Source organism: Psittacula echo, assembly GCF_963264785.1.
Source record: "Psittacula echo genome assembly, chromosome: 1".
Lineage (NCBI taxonomy): Eukaryota > Metazoa > Chordata > Aves > Psittaciformes > Psittacidae > Psittacula > Psittacula echo.
Genome location: NC_137735.1, coordinates 165,395,155 through 165,419,637, shown reverse-complemented (window position 1 = coordinate 165,419,637; position 24,483 = coordinate 165,395,155). Strand labels below are relative to the sequence as shown.

The 24,483-nt window shown below is 47.2% G+C and overlaps 1 protein-coding gene across 3 annotated transcripts; it reads right to left on the bottom strand.

The window, feature by feature from the left end:
- Positions 1-2,396: 2,396 nt before the first annotated feature.
- GATA3 (GATA binding protein 3) lies at positions 2,397-24,173 on the bottom strand. Of its 3 annotated transcripts, none has more exons than XM_080622520.1 (6): positions 23,085-24,172; positions 22,300-22,906; positions 19,150-19,686; positions 16,252-16,397; positions 10,592-10,717; positions 2,397-4,434 (listed from the first exon to the last, which is right to left on the bottom strand). In XM_080622520.1, exons 2-6 carry the CDS (start codon positions 22,535-22,537, stop codon positions 4,150-4,152), a joined length of 1,332 nt encoding a protein of 443 aa, XP_080478646.1. In that variant the 5' UTR covers positions 22,538-22,906; positions 23,085-24,172; the 3' UTR covers positions 2,397-4,149. The 3 variants fall into 3 exon arrangements, with proteins under 3 accessions (XP_080478646.1, XP_080478647.1, XP_080478648.1); XM_080622521.1 differs by having other exon boundaries at positions 23,504-24,172; XM_080622522.1 differs by having other exon boundaries at positions 16,252-16,394; positions 22,300-24,173.
- Between the last annotated feature and the right edge of the window lie 310 nt (positions 24,174-24,483).

Sequence of the window (24,483 nt, the reverse complement as noted above, 5' to 3'; positions counted from 1 at the left end):
AATAACTCATAAGTCAAATGCACAGGAGAAACATTAGAGTTTTGCAGTGTGTAAACAACATTTCTCACTTCTTCCACCTTGAAGCATTGAGCTTGGTAATCTTCAGTATCTCATGTATGTCTTGTGTACTGACACAAGACCGATGCAGCTGAAAAGTTAACTAAGGCAGATAAACGAAGGTGATAACACTGAAATTAATTGGGAGGTCTTGATTCAAGTCTTACTACATTACTCATTGGGAGTCTTTCCACTAATGCCAGTGGACTTTTGCTTGGATCATGAGTAGAATGCAGTTACCACCGTCACACCAGCACAGCAGCTATTACTCACTCAAATTCCCAGAAGGCATCTTGCCTGCAAAAAGACCACAAGATTTGACCCCACTAATGATTTCCATGGTGTTTTCTGCATAATATAGATTACCAAAGTAGAGCTGTGACTCAGAGGGCTTTCCTGCTCCAGCCTGCCTATCATCAGCTCTTCCTTGCAGTCTCAGAAATGAAGAAAGGAGGAGTAGCTATTCACAAGATGTTTGCCTAAAAGCAACAGTCTGCCTTTTCTGTAAACCAGACTTTTCTCAGGTGTTAAAGGGAAGGAAGCAAACAAATCAAAGCAAATAAAACACCATAACAAAACCAACCAAAAACCAAAGCCCTTCAGCACATTAAAAATCTGGAATATTTACTCTGGAAGAAAAAGGAAAAGACATAACTGAGAAACTGGTAGATTCATGTTAATTTCTCATCTTGGCCAGTAATCAAGGGTACATGGTGTGAGTTCCTATTCATCCTGCTCCTGACATCAGAACGTAAGATGATTGATGTAAGAACTCTCTAGACAAACTGTGTGTGTTTCTTAGAGTATATGCAGACACAGCGTCTCCATTTGTGTCCTTTTCGGGATGCTCATTATCTGAGCTGGCCTCAGTCCTGCATCATCTCACTCAATACCCCTAAGACCTATGAAACAACATCAGAAGGAAACTGCAAGAAGAAGGTGTTTTCATTTTTTAGGAAGAAGTTAGAGCAAGAAACTCAGGAGCCAGTTCCCTCTAAAGCAAACTAAAAGATAAAAACACAACAATAGATGAGCACACCACTGCAAATACTGGAATCAGTATCTTAGTCCAACTGCAATCTGTTGATGAGCAAAAGGAGGGAAAGGTTGTAGCATCACGAATTAAAAAATAATAATCTCTCAAGCTTAATATCAGCAAAGATGATCATTTCCTTTGATTTGTCAGTCTAAGTGGAAATAGCTTTACAGTTTGCAGATGATTAATTAGGAGCCAACAAGATCTCCATTTGCATCTCAGTAATTCTTCTCTCTGTTTTATTTTAACATTTGGTCTTTATGCTTAAAATACTCATTGAGTAAGCAGAAAGGTGATTAACATAAGATTTTAAATGTGTGCTATTTGTTCTGACTTTTTTTGACACGTTTTTATCAACAGAGAAGAAAGGAAAGAATATACAACATTACAAAACAATTACTGTCTGTTCTGCTTACATCTGCTAAATCCTCCTTTATGGTAGATGTAGTTTAACAGTTCATAGCTGATGAACTGGGTTCATTTTGAAACAGGGGAAGAAAAGCACAAATAAAGGTCAATACTCTTCCCCTTCTCCTCTATTCCAAAATTAAATGACTGTTTGGCCTCTGTATAATCATCCTGAAAGTCTTGACGTGGTCTTTCTTATGTGAAACATCCTTACTCATGTGAGCCATCCTGCAGAAGAAGATTAGACCAGGCCATTGTTAACCCTCTCCAGTTATCACCTCAGGGAAAGTGGGTTCAAAATAGCATCTGACACATGCGGTGATAATTTTTCCATCCACCTGGCACAGAAACACAGGAGTATGCATATTTCTGGGTGAAAGAACTCAGCGATTTCATTCCATATCTAAATAAATAAGTAAATAAATAAATAAGTCATTTGCAGGTCATGTCGGTTGAGGTTTTAATGTTGTTTGGGGAGTTTTAAGCATTTTCTCACAGCTGTGGCAACCTCTGTCTTATCACACCATGCTTAAATCTCCAAATGGAGCGGGGTGATAAGTTTAACCTTTCATTTGGAAAGCAAATGCTCAAACCTAATGATAGCATAAAGAAGCTGGAAGAGTAAATGCTGAAGAGGAGGACCAATATTTAAGGATTAAACCATCAGAAATCAAATCAAAAGAGCTATCCACACTAATAACATTAATATAAATGGCATTATAAGATTCTTGCAGGAAGGGGCTGCCTGAGGGCCTTTGAAATTTGGGGAATTGACCTCTATCTACCATCAAATCCAGCTTTTTGTAACAGGTTCTGCCCACTCCTCCAAGCACAAGGACAGGGGGTCTGGACCATCCATCTTGATTTCACATCAAGATCTCAACAGCAGACCACCAAATTATATCACCGAGTACCCAATGGGCAGAGCAGGAAGAGCTTTTCCAGTTCCTGTCCATAGCCTCAGGGTCTTTCCTAGTACTGGCCAAAATGTATCCAGGATCATAAAAACCCTGCCATATCTTTGCACTTATCCCAATCCCAAATTGTCCTCAACACAGGTTTGCCACCTTGGTAGCCATGGTTCACTGAGACCAAAAGGGACCCATCCCATGTGAGAGTTTCACATTAGACGGCAGCAGCAGCTGGGCTGAGATTCAAGGGACAGGGAGCACACACTGGACAGTGGGGTTATACTAACATGCAATCTATTTATTTGTGAGGGTTTTTTTCCTTCCTTTGTTCTGTGTTTTTTCTTATTCTCAAGCCACTACAAACACTGCTTTGGCTGTCAGCATGAGCACAGAGACGCACATTCCCGTATCCATGATAACTATGGAATAAATACCATCAAACCAACTTTAAAACAAAAAGAATAATAATAATAAAGAAACATATTCCCTTTCCCCAAGCACAAAACACTTTTAAGTCAACAGAATTTAATCTAGTTTATTCTCAAAAAAAAAAAAAAGGAAGAAAAAATATGAAAACCAAAAAAAAAAAAAACAAAAAAAGAAAAAGCAGGTCTTATCACTAGCAGTAAATAAATTTGTACAACCATTCAGTCTGTATAATAGGATGAAATAAATCTACATCTTCCTTATTTTGGTGCGTTGAATTATACATACAAACAACAATTACAGGAACTTGTTCACAATGCGTATAGACCTGGAGAATGGCTATCTGAAAACCCCTTGTTGGCAATGTCCGCATGGTAACACTGATTGCCTGACACCATTGGTACTTCCTATGTAAAAGGGCCCGTGGCCCAAAATGAATGATCTCCCTATAGGTTTTTATTGATTTAATTATTTATTTCATTAGTTAGTTAATGCATCATCCAACAACCGTTCTAGCCAGCCCCCTCCCCCTTCCCCGGCAACCAAATCGAAAGAAACCAAACCAAAACCAACAAATAAAATCAAATCAAAGGAGAAGACATGACTGGCAGTCGGTCCATTTGTTCGTAAGACCACGTTTCCTCTTGGTCAGCATTGTTTGTGTGTCTGGTTTTTCAATTGTCCTCCATTCCTCTTTATTTTTTTGTCTCTTTTCCTTTTAAAAAAAAAAAAAAAAAACTAAAGAAAAATCTCTCGGAGTCCTTCATGCCTTTTTCTTTGTCTTTACAGCTCTCCAGATGCGATAAAGTCTTCCTCAATGTACAGCATTTCTTACAATATAAGTTATATGCAATGTTCAGCGCTTTTTACTTTATTTTATTTCATTTTATTCTTTTTTTTTTCACAGCACTAGAGATCCTGTCCAATAGGGAATGCAAGTTCTGAATGGCTTATTCACAAATGGGATCCAGATTCAGTGAGTAAGAATACATAGAAGCCATAGTGAGTTCCTTTAAAAAGTGGCAAACATCACTTTTCTAAAACTTTTTTTTTTTTAATTTTTCTCTCTTTTTTTTTTCTTTTTTTTTTTTTCCTTTTTGTGGTTTTTTTGTAGGGTTTTTTTTTCTGGGTTTTTTTAATTTTTTTTTCTCTCTTACGCCTTCAAATAATTTTTTTTCTTTTATATTCTTTTTTTTTCCCCCTCCCATTTGATTCGGGACATCAGACCCATAACCACACGCCTGCAAAAATGCAAGTATATAAAGTAAATCTCACTTTGAGAGCGTAAGCATTCAGCAGGGGAGTCTCTTGCTAACCCATGGCAGTGACCATACTGGAAGGATGGTGAGGTCCGAAGGAGAGGCTGGATGGAGGATGCATCGGTGTCGGTGTAGTCAGCATGTGGCTGGAGTGACTGAAAGGTGAAATGTGGCTGATGGAGGACATGTGTCTGGAGAGGGCGGCAGGGTTAAAGGAGCTGCTCTTGGGAAAGTCTTCGAGGTTGTCATGGACCTTTTTGCACTTTTTGGATTTGCTAGACATTTTCCGGTTTCTGGTCTGAATTCCTTCTTTCTTCATAGTCAGGGGTCTGTTAATCTAAACAAAAACCAGTTATTTTTTTTTGTGCTTCCATCCCTTTTCCCTGCATCACCATGGGATTCATGTGCCCAGCACCACCCGAACAGCCAGCAGCCCCCCCTCTTTCCTTTGTAAACCGTACGTGCCATGGCTACACAACTTCTCCCCCCCAACCCAAAGTTCAGATCCCACCAGGAAATCCCAAGTTTGGTTGACATTTCTGAAGACAAGATGACAGAAAATTGCTGGCAGAGCCTCACTGGAGCAAATTCAGCTATCTGCACACTAGGTAATTGTACCGTGTTTGGGGAAACCAGTCATTATCACCTTGAAATATCCCCTGCAGACACCATCTCACCCCGAGGCTTCCTGACTGATTTAAAACCATTAGTGGCAATAGCTGCTGGGATTTCAGTGCTGTGAGAGATCTCAGACTTTCACAGCAGCACTAAAGAGCTGGGCAAACACAGAGGAGTTGTGAAGAGTTTCTCTATTTTTTTTTTATCTTTTTTTGTCTTATTTTTTTTTTCTTTTTGTCTTATTTCCATGTTATTTTTCTTTTTTTGAAAGGTTTTGCTCCAACCATCTTTTCAGGTTTACATTAGCTGACCTGGTTTTATTTCTAAAGCCTGTCAGGTTTTTTGAGGGAGGTTGAAACGCGTATCTGTGCTGCCCAGCAAAGCATTTTCTACTTGCATGCAGACATATCTGTAAGAAAACTAAGCATTCAGTTCTCCTGCATGGATAGGCACAGCAGCAATGACCATTTGCACACCCATCAGAGTTAGGAAATGGTAGCAAAAGGTCTGTTGGACCTATTGTAAGAAACTCTTACTACTGCATAGACAGCCAGCATCACAACATGCATTAGCACAGGTGCCATGAAAGCCCCAAAGACCACACTTGGAAGGGACTTTATGCATCCAATATCCATAAACAACCTAAAATCTAAACATGAGAGTCTAGATGATCTTAAGGTCCTTTCCAACCCTAACTATTCTATGATTCTATGATACACGAGAAAGTATATAGATATTGCACTAGCTCCTCTGCAGGATTTCACCCACAGCAGAAGGCAGGAGAGCCCATCAATCACCCCAGGGCTGAACATTACTTTTCATACTAAAAGTGAGCACATGACAGCACTGATGGGTATTCTGCAAAGGGAGAAAAGGGGGAAAGAATGGACCTGCTATCCACCAGGAGCTACTATCTCAGCCCCAGCGAAGGACAATGAAAAGATGTCCCTGTAAGGGTCCTGAGCAGATCTTCACCTATAAGATCTTAAATCAGTGCAAGGGACAAAGCACTCCCTTCTTCCAGATCACAGCAAAGTTTCACTTGTTGCTCATCGGCCGCTGCCTAATGCTTTTCCCCGCTGCATGGGAATCATTCACAGATTTCTCTCATTGAGGAAACAAAGATGCAATAGCTTCCTGTTATATGTGGGGATGCAGGCACTGGGAATGAAAGGACTGGGTTCATCTTCTCCAATTTAAGGATCCCAAAGTTTTTCATCCTCATCTGAATCAGTGACCTCAGGCTCTCTGTATCAGCAGTGATGGGAAACTTCATCTTGTCCTAAAAATAAGCTTATTCCTCTACCTATGGATAAAGGGAATCAGAGGAAACAGCCTTGCTTGCCAGCAGCTAAATGTAGGAAGGAGGAGTCTGCCCATGTGCAGCCCAACAGCCCTGGGGCAGCAACAAGACAAAAACCTCATATGTCATGGGCTTTAAATACAGCTTCACCAGTCTCCCTGGCTTCCTGTCCTCGACAAGGGAGTGGGGATACACACACAAGGAAGGCCCTTTGCTCCAGCTGTATGGCTGGGATGGGAAATCTTTGCCTGGCCTGTTTTAAGCCAGAGAGCAGGAATATGCTGCCCAGGTTCAAAGCTGGGAGGAAGCCCCAGGTGAGCCCCATCAGGCAGCAATGTTAGAGCAGACCTGGAAGTCCCAATCCCTGATGAACCCAGCTCAGATTTGGGAAGGCACAGTTTAGCCTCCCCAGCTCCCGATGTGAATTCACATCATGACACACAGGCTCAAGAGCAGCCAGAATTGATTCCCAAGGTGAAGCAGCAAAGGTGCAAGCTCAGGAGGTGGTGCTGGCAAAGTGACACTGGCCTGCTGCTTGGACTGGGGCTATGCTGGCTTTTTGAGCACGCGCAGGGTCCTGACCCTGTGTTGCTTTGTGCCCTGCAGGACAATGAGCACTTCCCCAAAGTGACATCTCTCATGTCTCACTCAAATGCTAAGAGCAGATTGGCCCAGACCATGATTTGATGCAAAACTTATGGATGGGAATACCAGTTTTGCCCAGGACGGTGACAAGGCCATGGCCAGCAACTAGAGGCAGAAATGCCATCCAAGCTGTTAGGTGGACACATCATCCTGGTGTACATGGTCTCACCCTCCTAGCAGGTACCTGACCTAAGTGTCAAGCAGATAAGGACTCAGATAAATGTCAGGAGTAAGACCAGCACTGTCACAGCAGCAAGCTGGAATATCTTCCAGTGACTTCAGAGGTCAGCCACAGCAGAATTAAAGTAGTCCCCAAAACATCAAAGCCATGGCCTCGTCTCTGTTTCTGGGGTAGAGAAACAAGAGACCCAGAGGGAAGACCTTCTCCATGAAAATCCATTGTGATAAAAATGACAAACACATGCTAAATTAAAATTAAACCAGCCCAGTGCATGTATATGAAATTCATTAATTTCAGATGGAGCCAATTAATTATGGGCATGGATTATGCTCTTTGTTTTATCAAATGCAAAACACCAACTGCTCTGCTCTTGGGACACACAGCCCTGCTTTAGGATAATGTGAAAGAGGTCTTTTCTGAGGACTTGTACCACAAGCAAACACAACTCACTCATTCCTATGGGCACAAGCCAGTCTGCTGTGCATCTCCAACAAGGTTTACTCCCCCCATCCCTGAAGCGAGTGAAGGCTCATCCTGCTTCTAAGAAGGACTAAAACAGCAAGGATGAGAATCTCACATTCAACAGATGAAATCCAGAGGATAGTCTGATCTTGCTCTGGCTGAAGACAATGGGATTTTGCCATTGACCTCAATAAGGTCCTGTCACTGGTGCAGATTTATCCTTCAGACATAGTCATTACAATGTGGGGTTAATCTTCCGGATGGCTGTATCATAGAAAGCACTCTGGGATGCCACAGGATGAAAGGCACTGTATCAATGTGAAATATTAGTCATTGTTAATACTGGCGTTAATGGAGCCTGTTCTTTTTGGGAGAAACACCAGCAGCTTCACTAAATACACCCCAAGACTATTATGATTGTTGCTTGTATCCTACTGGCAAATGGGTTTGCTTAAGCTGTGGGAATCAACAGTAAAACAAACTGATAAAGCCCCATGCAAAAGAATAGCCCCGTGACAAAAAATAGCCTTTTCACTGCAAGTGTTCCCAGTATGGACTTAAAAACTGGGTAAGTTTCACCTTCAGATCAATCCATTAAAATACTGTAAAGAACTGAAGGCTCAAGAAAAATCCATTAAACCCAAAGAAAAAACAAAATGGGGAGGAAGGAAGATAAAAAACAGCCATGAGTTTACTGTAATGTAGCCTAAAACAGGGTTAAGGTATCTCCCAAACATCTAAAGACCTTTCACTGTCATTGATGCAACATCTGTGCAGACCCTCAGGTGTTTGGGATGGACAAGCTACACTGAGCATCTCTATTTCTGACACCTCTCCTGATGGAGAACCGATCCAGATAAGGTACATACAGGGAGCAGGACCACAGCCTGCACAAAGGGGTCTTGCACTTGAACAGACCAGACCAATTTGCTCCAGCCAAGGAGCCTTGTTCACGTGCAACCACCAAACTTCCTCCCTTCCTTGAGTTGACTAAAGGATGATGCTGGTGCCATTTACCAGGCAGTTAGCTCAGATCCCTAGGTCCTGCCTCGCAACAGCCAAAATGAGAAGGCTATCCCAGCCTTACCACTGCTCACAAAAATCTTACTGCTGAAGTATTTGGCTCCTGATCATAATCTGGCCTTCAGCGTCACAACTTCTAAAGCAAGTTGGGCTGCAGAATAGTGTTCCAATGCTCTGCCATCATGGACCTAACTGAGATAACTAAGCATCATCTTAAAAAAATAAAATCAAAGGATCTACCCACTCACAGCCAGTCTTTGGTGTCCTTGCCTAGTTATACCGTTCACACAGCATCTCAATCCTCTAGGGGTTCCATTTAAGCAGGCCCCATTAATGGAGTTTCTCGTAAGGCAAGATACTACTTGACTTTGCTAAGTAGCTGTGCTGAGCTTTTAAGCAGCTGTCAGTGCTTTTAATGAATATGAAAACAGTTCCAATGTGCTCAAGGCCTGCCCCGTGTCACAAATTTCACAGCTGGATCGGAGTTTCCCTAAACACTGGGTCTAGGGGGTCAATTCAGGACAACTGGGATCACAGAGTTAGCATGAAAAAGAACAGGATGTTCTCTTGCAGCACATTTCTGGAGAACCTCAGCATCCAGGCACCATTCTAGACACCTTAAAGGGGATTCTTCCAGTCAGATGTCTACAATATAGGTAATACATCTGAACCCATCATCCAGCCACCTTTTATAGTTGTAGGGAGAAACTACACCTCCTCCAAAGGTAAAAATCATCTCATCCAAACAAAGGCACCTCCATCAGGTCCAACCTGAGAAGAACCTATCTTTTTCAAAGGGCTTTGCCAAGGTACAAGGGGAGCAGCCCAGGTGTAAGTCTCCTTATCTGTCTCCCAGTCTATATGATTTAAGTCCTACTACTGGTGGCTGCAAGGCCAAAATGAAAACACAAGCACAGACTCCTCCAGTGAATCTGGCTGACCTTGCTCCCTTCTTCCCATGGAAATAGCAAACAGAATACGTTCTTGTGGTAGTCTCAGAGCTTTCACTCTGGGTCCACCCCCTTTGTTTGCAGTGACCACACTGAGAGTTTGATGACAAGCTTTGCTTGCCACATGGGACTCGAAACGTGCTGAGACGCCTGCTCACTACAGGGTAAACACTTTTTCCTGTTTTCCAAGAGAGATGCCTCTCACAAAACAGGTGAAAATTAGCCTGGCTGACAGTTGGGTTTTCTATTTTTTCCCACTTAATCCAAACTTGTTTACTCATCACAAGAAACCAAAGAGCTTGAAATAACAAATGCAGGGGACTAAGACACCACAAGGGTTGGGCGCTCCGGGAAACCCGATCTGTCTTTGATGTGTTTGCATGGGTGGAGAGAAGGGCAAAACATAGCCTGAGATTTCTAGGCCCAACATAAAGCAAATGACCACTAGGAAGAAAAGGATATAATATCTATCAAAGCAAAGAAATAAAAAGTCTTCCCTTTTTCTGATATACTAATTATTCTAATGCCACATGTGGAATGAGAGTAACAGGAGTAGCCTTAAGACTCCTTTATTAGCAATATTATTCAGTAGAAGAATTTTCAGATCCCTTTAGCTCTTTCCCTGGGGCACATATCCCTGGCTCCTGCAAGCTGGCTTTGCATGGAGACATTAGATTAAATCTGCCAGCCGTTTAATTTCATTTTTCCTTCCCTTCCATGACAGATGCTTTAAAATTCACATCACAGGTTGAGCAGACTCTGCAACCCACTAACTAAATCAAGTCCTTTTTGGTTTAGGAATCACTTGCGTCAACCAGGGCAAAACACAAGACCTAAATAAATCATCTTTGGGGACGGGCTGAGGAACGGGACAAAGGCAGCCGCAAACCCAAGAAAGATCTAAATAGTTGCTGGCACATTTTGCTTTTTTTCCAGAGTTCGTATTTGCTGGAGGAACCAAGCTATGCCTAGAAGGGGTATCAGCTTGCAGGACGGCGTGTTGTCTTTTCCAACGCACTGAGTCCAATCAGCAGTGGATAATGTCTCTCTGTGTTGATCCACCCCTCCTTTCTTGGCTCAGGCATGGGAAAGCTCTAACGTTACCCACGGACAGCCCTGTTTTATACCTCCCCTAGTCAGACTGGCTATGTTTGAGGGGATGCCGGCTCATCACTCCAACCCTTAATGTCCCCAAAGGGATAAATGAGGCATCAGCACTACCCGCAACTGGAAAACCTTAAGTCAGGGAAGAGTATGGAGCATCGAGCACCGCAACTGAGGCCCCGTTGTGGAGCGTTACAGTCACACTTACATTGTGCAGCTTGTAGTAGAGCCCGCAGGCGTTACAGACGGGATCGCCGTTGGCATTTCTCCTCCACAGGGTGGTAGTGGTGGTCTGACAGTTCGCGCAGGACGTGCCCGCCCTCCTGGCTGCAGACTGCGGGGAAGGAGGGGGAGAGAGAAGGGGAAGGGAAGAAGAGAGAAACACCCGTGTTAAAAAATCATATGAAAAAGAGAAAGAAAAAAGATGACATCAGCAAAATCTCCAAGAAAGAAAACATCAGCCCTGCGAGACTGACGCACGTTGACAGGGACCTCCAGAAACTAGCTTGTGAGAACAAATAGTAATTCTGCAAAAGAAAGGAAAAAATCCCCAAGGTACTTTAATCCCAAATTATATATGAACTGAATCAGGTGCCAAAGGGCATCCTAGAAGTGAGTGCTAAACCTCTAACAGAACTCGTCAAAATTAGCAGCTCTGGCACAGCCCATTCCAGAGGGGAAAATATCATTTAAATACCAACATGTCTTTCCATCTTGATTCTCTCAGACCCCCCAGGGGTCTAATTCTGCAGTCAGGGCCTGAACCAACAGTTGCTGAAGTCAACGGCATGAGTCACGCTGGCTCCAGTGAGCACTGGGTAAGACCCGCACTGGGCATGGTGGGCAGCTGCTCGCCTGGTCCGACCGCAAGCACAGCTCTGTCCCGTCAATTCAGCTCGGCTTCAAAGGATACGGGCTCCAGAGCGGAAATAACACTGTGGCGAAGAGCGAGAATCCCAACTTTTTAATTACACCCTCTTGCAGCCTAAACCTTCATGTTTATTTAAGGATTGGTAATGAGCCTGAAAGAAGAATTTACCATTTCATAAAGGGGGAGGAACAAGGGGAAAAAAAAGTCTACGTGTCAAAGTGTACACAGAAGCTTTTTTGTTAGCTGTGATAATGATTTAGGGAAGCCAAATTTAGCCAAGTCGCTCTCCTTTCACATGCATGAATTCGTGCTTATCATTTCGAAACTGTAACTTCAGCAAACAAATTGTCCTTCTGCCACTGAAGGAGGAAAAGGAGTTTGTAGACTTCCATGTGAATGCCTATGCATTTTTGCGTGTGTGCAAGTGCCTACAGCTCCTAAAAAATAAGAGACCTTTAGATCCCCGTCCTCTCTTTTCTTCATCAATATGACACACTCCTCGAGCTCTGATTTCATCCCGATGCATCGCTTTCAATGGGACTGCTCATGTGCTTAAAGTTAAAACATGTGCTTAAGCGATTTGCCAGATCATAGCAATGCTTGGCACCTTGCAGAACTGAGCCTTTAATGCTCCCTTTTGTGCTCTTACTGTTTCAAATTTACCCCTCACCCCACACAGCCGCACACTGTAGCACATCCAACGTTTAAAAGAAAAAATACCGCATCTTTGGATCCCGTACAACAAACCCAAAATGCAAACACGGACACTGGCACAGCGCGAGCGTTAATACCGACTCTTGTTAGGTCATGTTGCAATTTTAATCATAATTGAATGCGGCGTAGGTGGAGAGAGGACGGGTTGGTTTTGTTTTAGATAAAGTAGGATTCTTTTTTTTTTTCCCCCTTTTAATTAGACAAAAAGGACTGCCTGAAAAATAAATAATGCAATGCCCATGAGCATTAGGAAGCATTACAGAGCCCCAGATCTGACAGAAAACAACTCTCACTGCCTGCCCATGGGGACAATTCCATTTTGCCTGACCATAAACCACACTGAAATGAGCCGATCTCAAGCCTGAGGAGGCCTTCAGTCGACTTTTCCATGCTGATGACATGCAGGAGCTGGGAATAACACATGGGTCTTTGGTTGCAAAAATCCCAGTGCCAGCAAAAGCTGAAGCATCCCACCGCCAACAGCGGAGCTCCAAACAGATGCACATACACACGCCTCTGTCCTCTCCTCCTTCAGACCATGCCACGGCACCAAATTTGGTTCCCATCAAAATCACCAGGTTAATACACACACATCAAACGCAGCACAGACACAACCAACTGCAGAGCCGGGCTCTCACTGAGACCCTGGGGACAAGTCTGGAGGTCTTTGCTCCATTGGCTCCCACCAGCACGGGCGGCTCAGTGGCTAGATTGAGTCTCTCGATGGCAGCTTTGCCCTTATCAGACCTAAAAATCAAGCCTAGGGAAATTTCTGAAAACCAGTGATATTTGACTCAGCCCACACGGGGGAAACATCCCCTTTGAAGATATTTGGGGTTTCTACACAGCGCTCGCCATAATTTCTCTTATGGCAAGTGTGTTTAAAAGACACGCCTGGTCACCACCTTGCTACCTTCAAACAAACTCTTGACATTAAATAAGCAAATAAATCACAACATCCACTGTCTTCTCTAAAACCTCTTCCATCTGTCATGTTTCCCCTGCAAAAATTCAGCATCATTAGCTGCATGTTTTAAACTCTGTGTTCTTTTGGTCCCAGGCTGTACCCTTTATGCTGTACCAACTTTTGCCAGAGACACCAGCAACAAGCAGGAAACAATGAATAATAATGCTATTGTAAAAGCTCCTAGCAATGGCATCCACTGATGCTAATCTGACCCCAGCCTGGCCATGCAAGTAGAGGGGTGAATAACAGGGTGCCCCATATCACATGCAGGACCAGACCCCCATGACCCAGCTGCATGTGAGTGAGGGCACAACTTCAGAAGTGCTGGTAGTGATGAGAAAGTGGAATTGAGGATGATGTGGGAAGAACCACACACTGATAAAGATGCTTATTTAAGGGGCATATTTAGTGTCTGGATTTGCATGAGGTACCCACAACACTGCAAGCATCAGCTAAATGCGGCTGCATGTGCAGGGGCCTTCTGACAAACTGGTTATAATCCTTCAAAAACCAGCATGACTGGACACAGAAATGGAAACCTCTGCATCCACATGGATAGGAAAAGGAAGAAAATCTAAGGAAGGTTTTATCTCAGAAACAGCAGTGACGGGACTGCCATTGGCTTTGACAGGGATGGGAATGGTCTCCAAGAGGGCTGTAGACCCTGTCTACAGACCGTGGTGGTGTGCTACTACCCGCCTGTTCCTGCAGCATCTCCAGATCTTCCCCCTAAGATGAAGCAGAGCTCTCTAGGCCTCCTTGGCCGGCAAAACTCAATCCATCTTCCCTAAAAGAAGCCCTCACAAAGACACCCATTGAATTTAATAAACCTTGGGATGGGCTCTCAGCATCTAAATGATTTATTTGCCTTCTCTCTCCCACCCATTGGAGTCCTTTCATTGGCTTTAGCATGCCTGGGATCAGAGCCTACGAAACCAAGCCAAGGTCACGCAGGAAATTTGTGGCAGAGGCAGAGGAGCACACAGTGGATTCCCAGCCTGACCCTCCATCACATGTCACCTTCCTCAGCCCACTCGCCTTCACAAGTGAGGAAAGATCAAGTCAAGCTGCAGACACACACACATCAACGTCGATGCACACGAAAAGCAAACGCAGACCCAGCTTTTGTGCCTTCTGGGGGAAATAAACAGAGATACAAACAGTATTAGAAATGTTTCTCTTAGCTTTTTTCTCCCCAGGCAGCGCTGGATTAAAGATATATATAGAAAATTCAAAAGTTCCCATTTAGCAAAGACCACGTTTAAAGAACGGGAACTTTCTGTAACTTAAACTTTACTAAAATGCGCGAGATTGGAGTGATTATGCAAGGCAAGGGCTCTCCTTACTTTTTTTCTTTCCCTTTCCTATTTTTTTTTCCCCCAAGAATGACCTTTTACAATGTATTTATTTATACAGTTCATTTTACATGTGCCGGGCTGAGGGTGACTCGGGACATTCTTTCATGGTTCCATCAGACAGTGTTTGAAAGCTCTCCCCCCCTGTCTCTTTCCAGCCGCTTTCCTATTCTGCCTCCCCCTCTGCTTGTTTGGATACGCTCAAGCTCCTGTGTGTTTGGGCTGGGGAAACAGAGCTGTTGTTTAGGAGTTATCTCCAGGGCTCAGATATCCGGCAGCTTTTTCCTAGGAAGTTCACTTTACACATAAAGAGAGAACGAGGAGGAGGGGAAAAAAAAGGAAAGGAAAAAGAAAACGAAGGGGGGTGTGTTTAAGACACAAGGGCTGGGGGGAGGAGGAGAAGGCAGCAAAAGAGCTGCCCAAAAGAATCAAAATCCCAGCCTCTACTTCCCTCCCTAGAAAGCTTTTCCTTTTTTCTAACAAGGCTGTGAAAGATGAAGGAAACCAACGTTTTCCTATGCAGGCTTTTCCCGTATAGGAGAAGTTTCGTCTGCGGGAAGTTTGGGGGTAGAGGAGCAAAGCCACGTCTTCCCTCAAACCCACATGGCCAGACGGAGCTGCCACCACTGCCCCTTGCAGTGTAACCCCTCCTGGGGCTGTATCCTGCAAACACTTCCCAGCGCCTATGGGAATAAAGCTGGTCTAATAAAGCCAGTCCAGTTTTGCAGGTGAGGAAGCTGAATCCATGCCTAAGAGTTGCCCTTCCAAAGCCCTGAGCGCCTTCATGGTGCTCAATAAACCTTGTATTACCATCCTCCTTTTCGCAGGATCCAGCCATGCCAGGCACAAGCCTTATGCAAGGCCGGATCCATCCATCACCTCAGAAACTCCATGGAGAGGCAAGAGCTGGTTTTCCTCCGCATTTTGAGTGGCCTCCAGGAGCCCGTCCACATCTTGAACAATAACGAAACCAAACATGCCCCAATTCAAAACATTCAATAGCTTCCCACAGAAGGAACGTATTTTTCCCCCCACTTTGATGTATCTTTTCCCCTTGTGGTTTGCCTGATTATTTGCCATATCTATTGCAATGCATTTATTACCCATGCCCACAGCTTCCAGACCTTTTTGTGGCTTCCAGGGAAATTCGCAAGTAGATCGCTGGGGATGCTGTAACTTATTGCCTGTACACTGTGCAGTCCTGAGGCTTGCAACTAGGACTTCAAATATAGCTATGCATTTTGTCTTCCTGCAGCTTTTGTGACCCCAGGTACACATTCAGCTTTGCACACTCACCAGCCTTTGTCATCCCCTACCTTGTGTTCTTGCTCACACCAACTCGGAGAGGAATGGCATGATTTTAGACCCACATAGCTGAGGTACAAATGACCACAAGTGGCACCAGGAGCATGAGCCAAGAATCTTGCAGGACCAAAGTCCAGGCGATGGCCTAGCGGTACCCAGTACCTAGCTTAGGTCCCCTTTCCACGACACAGCCAACCAATGGGGATAGAAACACACTTGGAAAGGGAAAGACAGCAGTGTGGAAAGCCCAGGAGAAATCCTGTTCTCATGATGCTAATCTCTTTGGTCACTAGGAAATGATTACTTTGCCCTTAGCCCATGGAAAGAGCCACTGTCCCCATTGTCCTTGGGTCACTATCCCAAAGAGTGCTGGGGAGGCATCTGCCCCATTGTGACCTGGGAGAAAATTCAGTCCTGGTTTACAAGATATTCTCGGTCTTGATTTTTTAACCTGTTTTTCACTTTGCAAGAGGGCCAAACAACCGAGGCCCACAGCAGCTAGGAGCATCACTCCGAGCATCCCCATCTCCCAGCCCTCTGATGTAGTGGAAACAGATTTTGAAGCTGGCTGAGCTTCCCTGTCCATCCTGAGCTGTAGACAAGAAGCAAAAGTTGCAGAAGAAGGTAAAGAAAGAACGAAATGGAAGGAGACTCACCAGCCTTCTCTTGGGTTTGATCAGGGGCCGGTTCTGCCCGTTCATTTTGTGATAGAGTCCACAGGCGTTACACAAATAGTGCCCGGTGCCATCTCTTCTCCACAGAGGGGTTGAGGTAGCCCCACAATTTACACACTCCCTGCCTTCTGGAAACAAGAGAGCACATAGTTCACTAAGGGAAAGCAGAGGTAAAATAGGTTGGGGAAAGGCCCCCCTCCCCCCCCCGAAATAAAACAAACCCATAAAAGATGCAGCCCTGCCAGGCCTTGCCAAACCTCTCCAAATTCAGGATGTCCAAGCAAGGTTCCAAGGCCACGGCTGAGCAACATCCCTGGCATCCCGTCCCCGTCCCCAGCATCACCCCACAGGCAGCATCAGGCCCATGTCCCAGCGGAAGAGGGTTGGTGACAATGACAATCTAAACCCCATGGTGGCTCAAGGGGCTCCTTTGTGGCAGGATGACAATTCCCCCCTCACCTCTGGATTTAGGGTTTCTACAGCCCTCCAGCCCCTATGTTGCCATATGGGCCAGGCAAACCGTGGCAGGCTTTGGAAGGAGCCTCCATCCCTTTCCCCCGAGATGGATGGATACCCAATGTAAGTCCAGGCCCCCCTTTCCAAGGACCCCAGGGTCACTCCTGGAGCACTGCCCCAGCTCCCATGAGCCTGGCAAGGGAGAATCTTCCTTTGGCCTCGGGTCAATCCTCATCAAGGCCCCCCAGAATAACCACATCTCAACAACCAAAACACCTCCTGGCCCCAATCAATACACAACCACTCTGCCAATATCTGCTATTGAGTAATTTGCAATTAAGCTTCCACAACCTAACTTGTGGAAACCTCTCTGGCCTCCCCACCGCATCCTCAGCCTGATGGTCCATCCCAAATATGTGGGATCCCAAAAGACCCTAATTAGGGTATTTCCCTCCTTCTTCTCCTCCTTTTTGCCACCTCTCTAACCTCTCCCCCCTTACTGGGGGTCTCCTGCAGTGCCACCTTAAAAAAGGGAATTGAGAGGGGGTTCAGGAATGCAACTCAGCTACTTTCAGAGGTTTGAAGAGTATTTTTGTTGGGCTTTTGGTATATTTGGGTTGGTTTCTTTGCACCTAATGACACTCTCGGCCCATGTGAGAGCAGCAGAAGACCTGAGCCGGCCAGAGCAGAGCTAACTCAGCACAGAGCCGGCTCCCCGCTGCCCCAGCCTGCGCTGCATTCAAGCAAGAGGCATCCGCGCCCTAACCACAAACGGCAACCGTTTTTCCAGAGCCTTTGCACTGAACCCCTCTCCTCTCACCACCCCTCCAAAACAACAACAACAAAAACCTCTCTTTTTGAGCCGTTTCTCCCTCTTTCACCCTGCAAAAACAGCCCCTTCCCTCTCGTTTTCCTCCAGCTCCAACCCTCTTTGTCTGCGAGCTTCCCAGCTTGCTAAAATCAACTTTAAAAGAAAGGAACAAAAATAGGTGTTGCTGCTGGGGCTGGGTTATCACAAGCCGCAGATGTCTCTCTAGAAGGTAAAGTAACAGAAAGTGGCAAAAGGAAAACAACGAGGGGGGCGGAGCGGGGGGGGGGGGGGGAAGACGGTTTGAAAATACCGCGCAGCCGGTGCCCCGGCGGGAGCTGCGGCTCAGCGGGCGGCCGGGCAGCTCAGCCCGTCCCGGCATCAACCGGTCCCTACCCCGACACAGCACCCGGTCAGTACCGGGGCCAGGCTGGGAGCCTGCCGCGTTAATACCCAGGTCGTTTTGTCCCCCTCCGCTTAAACGGGGGCAGCCGCTCCGGGGCTGTTTGAGCCTCTGTCCCTCTCTTTTGTTTCACTCTATCTCTCTCTCTCCCCTGCTTTCATGTACAAAACATACAGGTCTGGGTTTTTTTGTCACTCTAACCGCATCCGGACTCTATTAAAGTTCCTGGCGCTGGATAAACAATGCAACTGTCGCGTGCAGCAGTCTGAAAATAATTGGATTAGCTCAAACATATCAGCTAAATAGAGACAGTCCCTGCTCAGACAGACAGAGTAAATGTCACCCTGGAAAAACCCTGAAAACTGATCTCATTCACGCCAGGCAACCCTGCAGCAGCCTCCTCGGAAAAAGAAATAGAGAGAGAAAAAGAGAGTTTTGACTAATGGCCCTTTCCTCTGCACACACATACACCCCCCTCGCTGCACACAAACGTCCAGACACGGAGCGTTCAGCCATCGGGACCCGCAGCCGCGCAACTCCCGCACTCCGCGGGGTGCGCAAGGCGCTGGGACACCCCGGGTCCCCTCACCCCGAGCCCTGCGGTCAGCTTTGAGGTGGTGCATTAGGTATGGGCAAAGTCCTCGTATGGAGATGGATTGGGCTGTAGGTGGGCAAAGCCCTTGAATGGAAGTGGATGGAGCCAGGGGATGCCTCGGGGTGCTCACATTCCCCCCCCCCCCCCCAGGGAAAACCCTTCCCGTATGTCAGAGGAAGAGGCCCTGGGAAAAGCGAGGCGGAGAGGGCAAGCAGGGGAAGTTGGCCGGGATTTAGTACCATGATTAAAATACAGAGATACACTAATGCTGCGGTTCCTTGGGTTTCGCTTCCTCCCCAGGCGCCGAAGCTGAGCGCACCGGGGGCGCCTGGGGAGGAGCGGGTGGGGGACCGGAGCATCCCCCGGGCAGGAGCCCTGAGGAACTTGGGTGATGCCCGACAGGCCTGGGGCTGCATCCCAAGCCCGTGCTGGCCAAGGGGGAGCTGGGTTACAAAGCAGGGCAAGGTGAAATATTGACCCCAGCTTTCACCACACGGATGCTTGTGCGCATCCCTCTGTATGGGAAGGATTGGGGGTAGCCCTTGTCCTTTTGGCCTCCTGCTTTCCCACATAATTTCCTCTCCCGAGCAATGGTCATGAAGAAGCCGAAAGCCCTACCTGTGCTTGACCGTGCTTTCGGTCGCGATTTACACCCAAACCCGGTAGGCGATCCTCCTAGGAGGCTACTGGGGGGAAAAAGTCCAGAGCCATATTCTGGGACATACGGCGGGTAGGTCGTGATGGGGTGATGAGCAGAAGAGGTGGCTCCTCCTAAAGAGGCCATGCTGCTCCGGGAGTGAGAGGACTCCAGCTTCATGGTATCGGCCAGGGACACCTGGTATTTGATGCATTCCTTCTCGTCCTGCCGGGTGGAGCCGGTGGAGCCGGGTGTGGAGATGGACGGATCCGGGGACACATCTTTCGGAGGGGTCGGCGGGAAGGTGAAGAGGTGCGGGCTGGAGTGGCCGGCGGATAAGGTAGAAGAGGAGGCGGGTGGATAAACGGAGAGGGGTCCCGGTGAGCTGTGATGGATGGAGGTCTTGGGGAAAGGGCTGAGGTTCCACGGGGAAGCGCTGTGGTGGCTGCCCAGCGCCTTGCTCCCGTCCAGCCAGGGCAGAGAGCCGTGCAGCAGCGGCGGGCGGCAGACCTGGCTCCCTGCGCGGAGAGAGCACAGCCGCACACCGGTCACAATCCCCTGGACCCCCGGACACACGGGGGGCCGGGCTGGACCCCCTTGTCCGCTTACATTCCCGCCCCCCCCCCCTCCAAGGGCTCTGCATCCCAAATGACATCGGATGTAAAACCCCGCTCCCCTTTAAAAACTCACAGCTAAAAGCGGTAACAGCCCGGATCCCGCTCGCGGAGGTGTTGTTCCCCCCGTCCCCGGGACATGGATTTTGGCTTCACTGTCTCCCCTTCCCAGCCTCTGGAGCGAAGATCCTGCCTGAAATTGCCAAGCCCCGGCTGCAGAATTCATTTAATTTTTCTTAGCTGGGAAATAATTTCCCTCACGCTGCCTTGGGCTATAAACCCTGGGAATATTCTAGCCAAACGAAGGAGAGCAGAAGGTGCCATCAAACTTGACAACAACCTTCCCAACAGAGCCTATAAACTTTGTAAACTGCCCAGTTTGTCTCTTTTCTGTCCCCCCTTTTCCATGAGGCTGCACGTAAATGTCAGGCGGCTTTTTCATGGCGATATGGCACAAGAAGAGAGCACCCACTGTCCCGAAGGAAACTCTTCATCCCTTTCTTATGACAGGAGATCCTTCACTTGTATTTTAACATACAGACCTGGGCTTTGAGATAAACACAGAATAGATTTACTAGGCTAGATTTACGCAGTCAAACCTATTTTTCTTCTTTGGTTATTAACGTTCTTAAGGGATGGTACCTCATATTTTAAATTCATCGTTGCCCTCGCTATAAGAAATAAAACTATAACCCCCCCAAAAAATCAAATCTATCCAAAATCCACAGCAAGTTGTGCAGACGGCTGTAAGCTGAAAACCACAGCTACTCAACTGGAAAAGAGCAAGTTTGTGCCTGCTAATAGAGCCCTGGAAAAGGATTTGACGTCTAGAGAGCCTCAGCCTCTGTAGGTATCGTGATATGTGTGTAAAGGCTGCTAAATATACAGAAGAAGAGATGCAAACAGAGATCTACAGAGCCAGGGAGAGTTAAGGAGCCGGTGCAGTGTGGACACGTATGTTTGCATGGGAGCCTGTGAGTGTCTAGAAAATCTCCAAGCTACTTTTGCACTGTACCAGGCATTTGTGAACAATACTGAAAGTAACTGCTCGAAAGGAAGGGAAGGTGGGTTATACGAATAGAAAGGGTCAAGATTCATTATCTTCTCCAGGAAGTAACATAGTAAATAATATTCAGGCTAGATCAGAGAGACCGCATTTCCACTTTCTGCTGATATATCGGGGGGGGGGGGAAAGAGAGAAATGCAAAGAAAGAACGGACAAAGGCTGCTGATCCTTAGAAATAATTGTTTTAAAGAGTCTAATGACAGAACAAAGCGGTTATTGAGCAGAGCCTAATGCAGACCCGCTCTCAACAAGTAGCTGAGGGCCGGGAGCAGCCCCCGAACCGGCTTGCCTCCATCTCTGCTCACTTAACCCGCTTTCTGCTCCTTGATTTTGGAGTATTTCCACTGCATACCTCGGGTATTTAGATTTCGACAGGACAGAGGCCACTGTCCGGCTTCACAAATTACCATCTGTTTTTTCCCCTCCTTTTTTTGCTTTAACTCTTTTCCCTATTTTCTTAACCACACAGGTAAACTCCAGCTACAAACACTGCATCTCTCCAATTCCTCCTGAAAGATGGCCCCAAAGCGCTCATCCCTCTGTGGACCTGGGCCCCATCGGCGCCAGGTATTTCACCTCCTTTCTAAAAGCTGTGACCCAGGAACTAAACTCACGCTGTGGATCATTACCTTCCTGCAGGACCCTCAGGAAAACACAACCGGGCTGGTACTTAACAACAGCAAGGCACTTATATTTTGTCTTTCTCTCTTATTTTTAACACACGCCGTGGTGAGGCCCTGGGTGCATGTGTGAAAGTTTCGACCCAAGCCCTAGCAAGCTCCCCGAGTGCCAATGGAAGAACCCAAGCGTGAGGACAACGGGGTCATCTTCACACCCCTGCTCCCCAGCCGGCTTTTCTGCCCCAAAGCAGCTTAATCGTGCAAAAACTAAACACCGCATGAAAACCCTGACTGTTCACCTAATTGAAGCGGGGCGGGGGCTGGAAAGAGGGGAAGAGGAAAAAAGCAAGATGAAAGGGAGAGAAAGAGAAGGAAGGAGAGGGAGAGAAAGGGGGGAAGGGAGAGAGGTAAGAGGGGAGCAGAAGACAGCAAGATAAAGAAAGGGAAAGAGAAGAAAAGAGGGAAAGAGAAAAAAAAGGGAGAGGGGTAAAGAAGGGAGAAAGAAGAGAAAGAGGGGAAAGAAAGGAAAGAAGGGAAAGAAGAGAAAGAAAAAGAAATAGAGAGAAAAGAGGAAAAGAGATAAGAGAATAAAAGAAAGATAAAGAAAGAGAGAAAAAGAGTATTTTAACAAGAAATAGGTAAAGAAAGAGAAAGGAAGGAAGGGAGGAACGCAGCCTGGATTGGGGTTTATTTTCAACAAGCCAACCCCAAAATCCACCCGTGACGTCGTTTTCCCGCTGGCGGGAGAAGGTCTGCCCGGGCTGCGGGGCTCGGGGCAGCGCGGAGCCACCGGGGTCGGGGCCGGGATCTCTGTGTCTGCGGGGCACTCACCGTGATGGGCCGTGGGGTATCTCTGCACGGTGGCTCTCACGGAGTTGCCGTAATAGGGCGGGACGGGGTTGCCTTGTCCGTCGATATTAAAAAGTACATCCACTTCCTCGGCGAGAGGATACTGCGTGGGGTCCATGTAGGTATGGCCAAGCGTGGGGTGATGCGAGTCCGGGTGCTGCCCATTGAGCACGGCAGGGTGATGGCTCACCCACCGCGGCTGGTCCGTGGAGACCTCCATCTTCCGCGCCCGCTGCTCCGCCGCCGCTCTTTCTCCCTTCCTCCTCCTCAGCAAGGCGCGGAGGGAGAGACGCTGCTGGAGTTATTGGGAGCGAGGGGAAGTGTTCGGCGAGTTTGGGGATGTTTTCTGGTTAAGTTTGGTTGGAAGTGGAGGGGAGGGGGGGTATGGTGAGAAAAGGTCGATTCCAAAAAAAAAAAAAAAAAAAGTAAAAAAAAAAAAAAAAAGAAAATAAAAAGAAAAAATAAAAAAGAAGGAAAAAAATGTAAAAAGAAAAAAAAAGAAAACAAACTCAGGGGATAAAAAACTCTACGAAGTGAGATCCCCTCGGTATCTTCCGCTCTTTTGCAGATGTTTCTCTTCTTTGATCACCTGTAACGAGAAAGAGGAAAGGGAAGGAGCAGAAAGAGAGAGAGAGGAGGGAGAGGCAAGAGAGAGAAACGTGCTTGAGAAGTTCTGAACTTTAGCACCTGACTTTTTAGGCAGGAGAAAACCCATCCCATCCCTCGGCAGCCATCCCTGGGAAGCGCCTGCTCTGCCCTGGACCCACCTCTCCCGGCGCCTCTTTCTCTTTCGCTCTCTCCCTGCTCAGAGCAGCTCTCACCGCCCTCCTCCTGCTCTCGCTGGGTTACTGGGGGTGGGTTTTTGGGGGCTCTCTCTCTCTTTTTTTGTCATCGCGGTTGTTTGTTTATTTGTTTATTTGCTCCATTTGCACCTGAGAAGCTCCAGCGGCTCAAGCTGGTGAGAACTTGTGCCCTTCTCTGCTCCGCAGTCACTTTGATTGCTCATTAATTATTATGCAACCGAGCAAGGGAGGAAGAAGGGGAAAAAGAGAAAGGAGGAGGGGGGATACAAGGAGGGAAGCGATGCAGAAGGGGGTGTGGGTGCAGGAGAAAAGGAGAAGGGGAGGAAAAGGAGGGGGGGAAGAGAAAAAAAAGCGACAAGTTGCTAAAGAAATTGCGCACAAACCTTGGTGGAGAAGCAGTGTGTGACCCGGGAGGGATGAAGCTGAAAGTGCTTGATCAGATCAGATTGTGCTCGCTCGCCCTATTTTTTTTCCCTATTTTTTTTTTTTTTCCTCCCTCTCTCAATTTTTTTTTCTTTCCCTTTTTTTTTTTTTTTTTTTTTTTTTCACAGGGAAGGCATTCTTTCTGAAAGGAGCAGGATGGCGCCAGCCGGCTCAGTGCTTACAGACAGCTGTGGCGAGACGCAACTTAAGGAGGTTCCAGTGTCATAAGCCCGAGGGAGGCGGAGCCTGTCCCCGCCCGAGGAGGGGACCGGCGGGACGCACCGGCCGCCCCCTCCGGAACCCCTTTGGACCAACTTTGAGTCTTCCCCCCCCCCGCCCCTTTTCTCTTTAATTATTTCCTATTTTTCCCTTTTCTAAAGAGGAAAAGTTTTCCCGCTCGCCGGCAAACTCTGCCAATGCCCACTCCGGTGGGGACGGGACCGGTTCTCTTCTCCTGCAGGCATCCCGAGAAGGGGCAGGAGAGACCGGAGACCCCCGAGAGCAGCCAGGATGAGCCGGGATGTACCGGCAGGTGCAGGACCTCCGGGAGCTGCCCCTGTTCCTACAGCGGCGCGTTTAGAGCCGTTCCGTCTCGTAAGGGATTTAATTGTTATTAGTAAGGATATACGCGCAGAGAACGGCGGCGTGTGGGAATAACACGGTTTTGGGGTAGTTTAGGGTGGTTTCTTTCACGTTTTGCGGGAGATCCCAATGCGGGACAAGGCGAGGAGCTCGGGGAAGGGAAGCGGGAGCTGAGGCCCGAGGTGGGCTGAGGAGCCTGGGGGGAACCGGTCCCTACCCCGGTCTCTACCCCTGCCCCGGCCCCGCCGCCTCCCAGCAGGGGCCGCCGCCACCGTTCCCGCAGCCAATGGGGGCCGAGCAGGAACTGGGGAGCCGGCCCCGGGAGGCGCTGATTGGCTGCGGGCCGGAGCCCCGCCGG

Coding starts and splice junctions, on each gene's coding strand:
- GATA3 (XM_080622520.1), bottom strand. CDS start 22,537: ATGGAGGTCTCCACGGACCAGCCGCGGTGGGTGAGCCATCACCCTGCC. Junction 16,398..19,149: donor GAAAGCACGGTCAAGCACAG/GTAGGGCTTTCG, acceptor TCTTGTTTCCAG/AAGGCAGGGAGTGTGTAAAT. Junction 4,435..10,591: donor TCTACTACAAGCTGCACAAT/GTAAGTGTGACT, acceptor GTTTTTGTTTAG/ATTAACAGACCCCTGACTAT.